The sequence below is a fragment of the Octopus sinensis genome, linkage group LG5 (assembly GCF_006345805.1).
Source record: "Octopus sinensis linkage group LG5, ASM634580v1, whole genome shotgun sequence".
NCBI classification, from domain to species: Eukaryota; Metazoa; Mollusca; class Cephalopoda; order Octopoda; family Octopodidae; genus Octopus; species Octopus sinensis.
The window spans coordinates 19,259,877-19,269,849 of NC_043001.1; the positions used below are offsets into that span (position 1 = coordinate 19,259,877).

The window sequence follows — 9,973 nt, forward strand, 5'->3', positions numbered from 1 at the left end:
TGGTGGTGATGCTGCTGTCTTCTTCCAATCAGGACTCACGCCATTAGCCACAAAGAATAATCTCTAATTCGAGCCTACTCTAAGCTACTAAGAATGCGTGTGGCAACTTGAAGATCCACCCACCACACGTGATAGACTGGCGGTTGCACGGGTGCGAAAGCTACGTTGTTATCCTCATTCCGTAAAAGGTGGCTTTTAACGGGTGGAGAGCTGAACCATCAGACTAGGGTCTGAAAGTTTACCACACCATAGTGGGTTACACCATGGTTCCTCTGCTTTGTGGCAGAAGTAGGAAGAAAAAGTGAGAGAAAGTTGTGGTGAAAGAGTACAGTGAGGTTCACCACCCTCCCCGCCGGAGCCTCGTGGAGCTTAGGTGTTTTTTGCTCAATAAACACTCACAATGCCCGGTCTGGGAATCGAAACCGCGTTCTTACGACCGCGAGTCCGCTGCCCTAACCACGGGGCCATTGCGCCTCCACTGATGCTGCTGTTATCGATGATGATGATGATGATGATGGAGGAGGGGGAAATGAAAGGTGGAATTAGTGATGTTTGTCGTGGATTATGGAAGGAGTATTGTGTAATGGTCGTCGAAGGCGATTCATGGCGTTCAGTTTTGTTATTGCGTATGAAATGCATGTTTGCGTATGACTGAATGAGCGCATCTTATAAACTGTACTATCTGGATGTTAAGCGAAGTGTTTTGTTTATCGTCTGGTTCTGTTATATTGTCATTTGCTCGTTTCATAGGAAGTGTAAATAGAGGGGAATGTCAGGAAAAATACTAGGAAACTCGTGAGTAAATGATCAGAAGGGAGTGGTTAGAAACAAAAAACAGAGAGAGGGGGAGAGCGAGACAGTTAGATAGAGAGAAACAGTGAGAGAGGGAAACAAAGAGAGAGAGAGAGAGAGAGAGAATCCGGTGGGAATTTTTGCTGTATTAATTATTTCTCTCCTCATTCTTTCATTGTTTAGTTTGTTTCTGTTTGTGGAGGTTGTTCAACCACAGAAGAGGCTTAAAACATTTACAGTTAATATCTTGGCTAACTTTTCATTTTATTTCTATTTAATCCCGTTCAACCAAGGAGCCATCAATTTGAAACTATTTCTTAATTTTCTTTTTCTTTCTTTTTCTACTTATTGAACTGAAAATGGGAAAAGGTAAATATAATTTTCTAATTTTTTAAGGGCTTTTTTCCTCTTCGATTCCGTAAAATTTCTGATCGATCTTTAATTCGTTAGCATTGTCAAGCACTTTCCCACCTTTGTTGTTGTTGTTGTTTTTGTTGTTGTTGTTCTTCTTCTTATTATTATTATTATTATTATTCTTTTTCCTCCCCTCCTCCTCCTCCTCTTCTTCTTCTTCTTCCTCTTCTTCTTCTTCTTCTTCTTCTGCTTCTTCTTCTTCTTCTTCTTCTTTTTCTTCTTCTTCTGCTGTTGCTGTTGTTGTTGTTATTAAGCAACAAGACGGGTAAGGGTTATTAGTTGATGGTCTAGGGCTTAGGGGCGGGAAACCCAAGACCTTGGAAAAAAAAACTTTGGTCGTCTTGTAGTCGAGGGCTCTTCGTTGACGCCCGACACCACTGGGATGTGATCTTCGAAGTTCCTGGAAATGGAGATATCCAGGTCCAAATTCTTGAACGGCTGTCCTCGTGGTTGCTTAAATGGATGGCTGAGTATAAATGGTGAAAATATTTTGCTGCTATATCAAGCAGTTTAAAAAGCTCAAAAGCAGAGTTAATGAGATTTCTATAACAAGTCTGACTCCCTTGAACACAGTTGAGCACTGACTTTCAAATCAGAGCCTTTCTTCGTTGTACCTTGAAGTGATATAATTTCTGAGATTTACTCAAAAACTGCATTCCACCCACCATATGAATAATGAAAGTCTATCGATGCCCCAATTGTTTCACTTCTGTTCCCTTTTTACGGTGAACCCTTTTGTTACCATATTTCTGTTGAGATGCTCTGTGTTTCTTTCAATTAATTACAAATATAACCCAGCTATCATTAATCTAATGTTTGAAACATAAATCGTGACTAAGGTTTGGTGGAAGATTTTGACTCAGAACTTTTGAAAACAAAACATTTCTACTACAGAGCCAGAGGCGGTCTCAGCAGGGTTGGTATCGAAAGGGTTACTGAACTATTTTTGGTTTCTTGAAACCTTTTTGGCAGGTATGAGAGTTCATGAAAGTTATTGAAATTCTGCCGTCGCGAACAAACGCTGATTCCTTTAGAATCTAGTTGCGATTTTCCCTTTTGACGGGCGTGGGCATGGCTTAGTGGTGAAGAAGCTCGCTTCGCATCCACTTGGTTCCGGGGTTCAGACCCACGACACAGTTTCTTGGGCAAGTATCTTCTACTGTAGCTCCTGCTGATCAATGCCTTGTGGGAGAATTTGGTTGATGGAAACTGGATGGAAGCCTGTCGTGTGTGTGTCTTTGTGTTCGTCGCTCATCACCTCTTGATAACCGGCGTCTGTTCATTTACATCTCAATAACTTAGCGATTCGGCAATAGTAACGAAATAAGATAAATACCAGACTTTAAAAAAAAGGAGTATCGGGATTTCTTTGTTCGACTAAAACGCTTGAAGGTAGTGCTCCATCATGACCGCAGTCCAATGAAAAGTAAAGTAAAAGTATCGTTCTTGCATGAAAATCTAAATGATTTTCAGTAAAATTGAATCGGAGATGAAGCTCTCTATTGGGAAACTATGAATTTCACCATTCAAGGAGTACGCAAGATTTTGAAATGTTGAGTACTAAAAATTTTGAAATGAAATACTGTCTTCTCTTATTATCATAACTCCATTCACACCTGTGATGCATTATAAGAAATTGCATTGAATACCATAGTCATCTTTCGACTGGAGCCTGCTTTGATTACCTTAACTTCCTTGATCGAATTAGAAAACGAGTTGAGTCATCTTTCTAATCGATTGGCGTCTTGCTCATCGTCAAAATATATTTTCGCTGTGACTCTACAAGTATTTCCAGGGTCATTGCTCTGATGAAATTTCTAGTCTGATACCTTCCGTCAAGACCTTAAAATGTGTCACCCGCTTCTCTTCCTAGGCGCATCATTTCTTCGTTGAACTTTCTGTTACTCTTAAGTCCTCTAATTCTAATAGCTATTCTCGAACTGATGCTTTCTAGAAGCAACTCTTATCATCATGTTCTTCTTTGGTTTTTGATGTTTAGTCCTTTAAGCTGTCAATCGAGAACATTTCAATTTGCACTCCCACAGCTTTTCTTCTTTGTAATTTCTTATGCCACAGGGGCCTCAACCCTTCTTTGCCACAAAATCGTATAAGTATAAAATTATATGAATATTAAATCGACCTCATAGTTTAACTAGTACTAAACTTTATTCGCCCCGCAAGGGTAACTACTAAAGTTCACCTCGGCGTATTTGAACTCAAAACATAAAGAAACGTGAGTAAATGCTGCTGGTCTTTGATCCAAAGCGTTCCACTCTCGGCCGTCCCTTCTTTTTTAAGACAGTACGCTGTTATTTGCAAAAGGTTTGGCTGCTAGTTCTAGCAGATCGGACAACCACTTAGAAGCTTCTTTTCGTGGGTGTGCTTATCTGGTCATGTTCCCGATTATTTTCAAATATGTTTGGAGAGTCTACTCTCTCTCTCTCTCTCTTTTTCTCTCACACACTCTCTCTCACTCTTTCTCACACTCTTTCTCTCTCTCTCTCTCTCTCTCTCTCTCACACACACACACACACACATGATGTTATTTATAACATTATCTCGAAGTTAATAAATTCTGATGACTTCAACAATGTGGTGCGTGTGTGTGTGTGTGTGTGTAAGTGTGTGTGTGTGTGTGTGTGTGTGTGTGTGTGTGTGTGTGTGTAAGTGTGTGTGTGTGTGTGTGTGTGTGTGTGTCATACACCAGAGGATACAACTCGAGTGTTGTGTTCCGGAGTGTAGCAGTTTGTGTAAAGTAGCGATTGGAATTATAGGACTTATGACTAACAACAGACTCAACAGAGAAATGATAAGTCAGGGAAGAGCATGTCCATTGTCCATTGTAGTAAGTAGCTTGCTTACGAACCAAATGGTTCCGGGTTCAGTCCCACAGCGCGGCACCTTGGGCAAGTGTCTTCTACTATAGCCTCGGCCCGACCAAAATCTTCCGAGTGGATTTGGTAGACGGAAACTGAAAGAAGCCCGTCGTATATATGTATGTATGTATGTATGTGTGTGTGTGTATATGTTTATGTGTCTGTTATTGCCCCCCCCCCCCAACATCACTTGACAACCGATGCTGGTGTGTTTACATCACCGTAACTTAGCAGTTCGGAAAAAGAGACCGATAGAATAAGTACTAGGCTTACAAAGAATAACTCCTGGGGGCGATTTGCTCGAATAAAGGCGGTGCTCCAGCATGGCCACAGTCAAAATGACTGAAACAAGTAAGAGAAAGTAAAAAAAAGGAAGATATTGATATATATATCTGCCTCAACTATTTAAGGACAATAAGGGGTCCAAACCTCCATTTGAACCCCAACGTGGAAACTTCGAATATAACGCTGAGTTTGAAATAGTGCAATGTTGTCGATGCCTTAACCGCCAACCACAGTGATTCTGAAATTGCAGCCTTCATAAATTTTGCCAGACCCTTCGTGTTTACGATCAGAAATGAGCTCCTGGCCCCGAGTGGGAATTTATGTTCCATCACCAAAAGCAAAAATACAATAATCACTCGCCATATTGCAGTTCACCTATCGTGCCATCAGTATTTCGCGGATTTTCTGGCTCATATATGTAAATTTATATCGCGGACTCCTCATTATATAGCGGGTCTCTGCGGGCGATAGCTATTTATAGTCTTTTAGATTTTAATTATTTCTGTGGTAAAATAAGCGTTTTATCACCTAAAAATTAATAAGTTAATAAATGAAAATACAGTACAGTACTGCACTGTATAACACATTAATTAAAATATATTAAAAGAAAATACGTAGTGTACCGTAGATAAATAAACAAAGAATCGTACATACTGTATGAAAAACGAAACCCGGAAGGCGAGTGTGTGGTGTTGTTTTGCAATTATGATAAAATAGATATATACAGATTATAAAAATAATAATAAAATATACAGTACAGAACTGTTTCCACTTCGCGGATTTTCACCTATCGCGGGGTATTTGGAACGTAATACACGTGACAGTTGTACGCTCTCGATAGTCAGATATTGTCAGAAGAGTCGAGTTTGTCGAGTTTGTCCAGGCATCTTCAACAATGACCTCAGCAAGTGAATGACAGTCATTGCCTATCATCTTCACTTGCTGATGGCGCCCTGGGTTAGTTAGGCAAAATCGAATTTTTTGACAACATCTGACTATCGAGAGTGTAATTTTGCTTTTGGTCATAGAGTATACATTCCCGCTCGGGCCCAGGAACTCTTTTTCTGATCTAAGATCTGAAAAGGGCCTGGGAAAATTTATGAAGGCTGCAACTCCAGAATCACGGTGGCTGGTGGATAAGGTATCGAAAGCAGCATGCTTTTTCGCGGCCTGCGTTACATTCGAAGCTTCCACATTTGGGTTCAAAAGGGAGAGAGTATTTAGTTAAAGTTTGGATCACTTATGGTCCACAACGGTTTTTCCTAAATACTTGAGGCATATGTCTGTGTGTGTATGTGTGTGTGTGTGCGTGTGTGTGTGCGTGCGTGTGCGTGCGTGTGCGTTCGTGCGTGTGTGTTTGTATAAACGCACACACATACATACATGCATAATGTCTGTCCACTCGTGACCGAGGAAGACCATTGCTGAACTTCAGGAACATTGTACGCTCTAGGACTAATATTTTGCATGTGTGGCTCCGTTGGTGGCTAATGAACCCTGCTCTTGACAAGCATACACGACTGTAAACCTTGCAAACCAAGATTTACCCCATTCACTACACAAGCAGTGCGCTTTCGAATAGCGCGTTTAAGTTCTACATTCAGAATAGTGCTCTCTCAAAGGTATCGACCCCCTCCTTAACCTGCTTCCTCCCTCTGTGGCGATGACAGGCATTGCTCTCCCAGTCAGTCTCTTGCATATCGCAGACCTTTAATGAGGACGCAGTCCTTAAATCGCAGCCTTGGTTTCTGCCGCGGCCTCCTTCCATTCACAAGTTCCCCATATAGCATCTACTTAGGAATCCTTCTATCCTTCATTCTAATAAGTCCAACGTAACCGATGTTTGTGCACTCAAGATATCAGCTGTTCTCAGGACCTGTGTCTGGAGGTTTAAAGGTCCAGCCAACATTGAGAATGTGTCTGAGACATCTCTGATGAAAGCGTTCAAGGACCCTTACATGACAGTTGTAAAAGGTCCATGTTTTACATGAATGACGGAGCGATGTCAGTACACATGCACGGTACACAGCAATTTTTGTTTGCTTTGTGATGCCATGCTGGGACCAGACACGAGACTGAAGAGACCGGAAGAAATCAGTTGCTCTCTGCGGCCTGAAAGATATTTCATCATCCAGGGAGCAAGAACGGCTGAGTGTGCTGTCCAGGTAGATGACCTGTCTACCACTTTCAGAATTGTTCCCCCAACCAAGATAGCTGTTTCCACATATGAATTTTCTGGTGCAGGCTTGTCTAGCTTAATGCTGAGTCCAAATACTTTGCAAGAAGCAGAAATACGATTCATAAGTATTTGCATGTCATCCACTGAATGAGTGACTAAGTCAATCATCTGCATAAATGAGGTCGCGAATAAGAGACTGGAAAACTTTTGAATTGGCAGCAAATCAGCGCAAATAAAAGAAGCGGCCAGAAGATCGATACCTGACATATATTCCCAGAGAGCTTACCTTAGCAAAAGCATGAGTAAAAGCAGCAGCAAAGTAAAATGGAAAGAGAGTTGGGGCAAGAATGTCACCCTGCTTGACACTATTCTCTATAGGAATGGGTCCCGCCGTGCCACCACCAGCATTGCCTCAAGCCTCCAGCCCATCATGAAATGATTTAGTTATAGATACAAAGTAATCCAGACATCCAAGTTTGCCAAGTACTTTCCATAGCAACGCCCTATTCACAATATCAAACATGTTGGTTAAATCAATGAATACCTGGACAGGATCCATATTCTACTCTTGGCACCTCTCCTACATCTGTCTTGCTGTGAAGATCATATCCATTGTCCCTCTACCAGATCAGAAGCCACATTGAGATTCAGATAGGACATTTACAAGACACTCATTCAGGCGAGTAAGAAGAATATTTGCCAAAACCTTGCCAGCAACTGATAGTAGAGCAATAGCACTGTAGTTACCACACATTATTCTGGCTCCCTTTCCTTTATAGAGAGGAAGAATAATTGCATCCTTCCAGTCCTTAGGCATTGCACCATCCCTCTAAACTACACTAATAAGTTCATGAAGGGACTGTATGTTGTAATCCCCACCAAATTGAAAAACCCCAGCACAAATTCCATCCCATCCAGATACCCTACCAACATTCAGTTTACCTCAACTTTTGAGGGCGTGGAATTTAAGGAGCCAATGATAGGTCTTTGTTGCATAGTATCTCTCACTGTTTCGTCCACAACTAACTCATGGTTTAGGAATTCGGAGAAGTGTTCAATCGAGCGACCTGTGATTTCTGTTGATTTAATAACTAGAATAGAAGACTCCTTGGAAAGCAAAGGAGCTGATGCGGGGCTCTTGGGCCCATAAACTTGCTTCATAAGATGGTAAAGCCTCTTGCTGTCATTTGCATCAGCAGCAGCCTGAACATCACGAGCAAGATCGTCCCACCAAGTGTTCTGCATCTTCCTGGGAGATCGCTGCAGTAGTGATTTTACACTACTGTATGTATGTATGTATGTATGTGTGTGTGTGTGTGTGTATTGTATATCAAACCCAAGCTGTTATATTTAATTTGTTTATCCGCATAACTGCCTCCGTCTTATGCCCGTAATGAACCAAAGTGCTATATTGGAGACTGTTACCCTTTGTTCATGTGACCGGAACAACAGTCTAAAGAAAAAGGTCCCACTGCTTCTTGCAGTCGAACACCTTGTTCAGTCCTTCATCCTTTCACCCGTTTAATATTTTTATCCTCCATTTCTTTATTCCTTTTTCCCTACACCTCCTGCTCTCACTTTCTCTTTCTCTCAGTCTCTCTTTCTCTCCCTCTCTTTTTCTCTCCCGCTCTCTTTCTCCCTTCTTACTTAATACTTTTTGAACAGGATCTCCAAAATATCCTTCCCTAAGGCAATGAAAGTAACCTTTCGATTCTTGGTCTACCTCATAATAATAGAATTATATTTCTTTCTATAAAATAAGTTTTTTTCCTAAAGCTTTAGGATCAACACCACTAAAACCAACCATATGGCTGCGATATGTTGATGACACCTTTATACTCTGGTCCCACCAGGAAGATGTCCAAGTGCTGTTGGATCATGTGAACTCAATAAAGCCATCCATACAGTTCACAATGGAAAAAGAAAAAGACAATCAGCTAGCATTCCTGAACGTATTATTAACACGCACCAAGATTCAAGACATCCGTTTACCGCAAACTGACCTTCACTGGACGATACCTTAACTTCAATTCCCACCATCCATACTGTGTAAAGAGTGGGATTACTCAGTGCCTAAAACATCGAGCAAAGAATATAGGCAGCGATCGTGATACCCACCACGAAGAAATGATCAAGCTCAGTAACAATCTATTAAGCAACAACTACCCCAAAAACATACTACCTACTCCAATTATGAAGAAAAGAGAGGATGAAACCAATAAACTGTCTACAGTCTGTCTACCCTATGTGAAAGGCCTCTCTGAAAATATACAGAAGATATGCGGCCCATATGACACCAGGACAGTATTCAAGAGTAATATAACACTTCACAAATATCTCTTTCGAGTAAAACCACCAGTAGAAGGGAATATGACCAAAAACTGCATATACTCCATCCCATGCAGCTGTGGTAGGTTATACAAAGGCGAAACATGGTTTCCCCCTCAAAATAAGTGTACGGGAATATCACAAAGCTGTGACACGAGGAGATATTGATCAATCGGGTATAAGCTGATCATGTATGGAAAAATGGAGACCACTTCTCCCTGTGGGATGAATTTAAAATAATAGACAGAGAACACCACTGGAAAATACGAAAACTAAAAGAAGCAGCACATATGCTAGGACACAACGACCTCCTAAGCAGACCGAGTGCAGATATGAATAGCATAGGGGAATCAGTATTAAGGATAGGAAAATATTAGATTTATAAGCCCTAAAATTTCACTCCATTGGTTAAGAGCGCGGGCTACTAACCCCAATAATAATAATAATAATAATAATAATAATAATAATAATAATAATAATAATAATGATAATAATAATAATAATAATAATAATAATAATAATAATGAAAGACCAAAACAATAAAGTTTGCTTATTGATCGACATGAGCATCCCCTGTGATCATAATATCTCAGCGAAAGAGTTTGACAAGCTCAGAAAATATAAAGACCTACTCATTGAAATTGAGAAAATGTGGCATCTCAAGGCGGTTACAATACCAGTGATCGTAGGAGCACTAGGAATGATCAAGAAGGGAACCGAAAATTATATGAGAATGATCCCTGGCTTACCATCCCTGCAAGAAGTGCAAAAGATTGTCTTAACTGGTACATCACACGTACTGAGAAGAGCATTGTCGATGTGAGAACTGTTGCTGCTCATGTATTTTAAATTAACTTTAAAAAAAAAAAAAAAGAAAATGAACGAACTACTGAGTTTGGTTTAATGGCCTACCAATGTATACTATGAGTTTCTTTGCCCTAGGAGTCGGGAAGACACTCGGCAAGAAATGGAAGCAAATTTGAAAGAAGAAAAAAATAATAATAATAATAATAATAATGATAATGATAATAATAACAATAATAATAATAATAATAATGATAATGATAATAATAACAATAATAATAATAATAATAATGAT

The 9,973-nt window shown here is 40.3% G+C and overlaps 1 protein-coding gene and 1 long non-coding RNA gene across 3 annotated transcripts in view; one reads left to right on the plus strand and one right to left on the minus strand.

The window, feature by feature from the left end:
• Nucleotides 1–9,973, plus strand: part of LOC115211618 — a 49,413-nt gene that overhangs the window by 30,137 nt on the left and 9,303 nt on the right. The window contains exon 1 of one of the 2 annotated variants that reach the window (XM_029780228.2): nt 920–1,161. The exons of the other annotated variant lie outside the window; for it this stretch is intronic. Within the exon in view, the coding sequence (XP_029636088.1) occupies nt 1,152–1,161 (10 nt within the window). The 5' untranslated portion in view covers nt 920–1,151. Of the gene's footprint in view, nt 1–919; nt 1,162–9,973 lie in introns of those variants that run through there. 2 annotated transcript variants of the gene reach the window in all.
• The window catches only part of LOC118763583, a 24,858-nt gene continuing 19,292 nt past the window's right edge, over nt 4,408–9,973 (minus strand). Inside the window, exon 3 of the long non-coding RNA XR_004999333.1 lies at nt 4,408–5,895. This is a non-coding gene — a long non-coding RNA (uncharacterized LOC118763583). The remainder of the gene's footprint in view (nt 5,896–9,973) is intronic.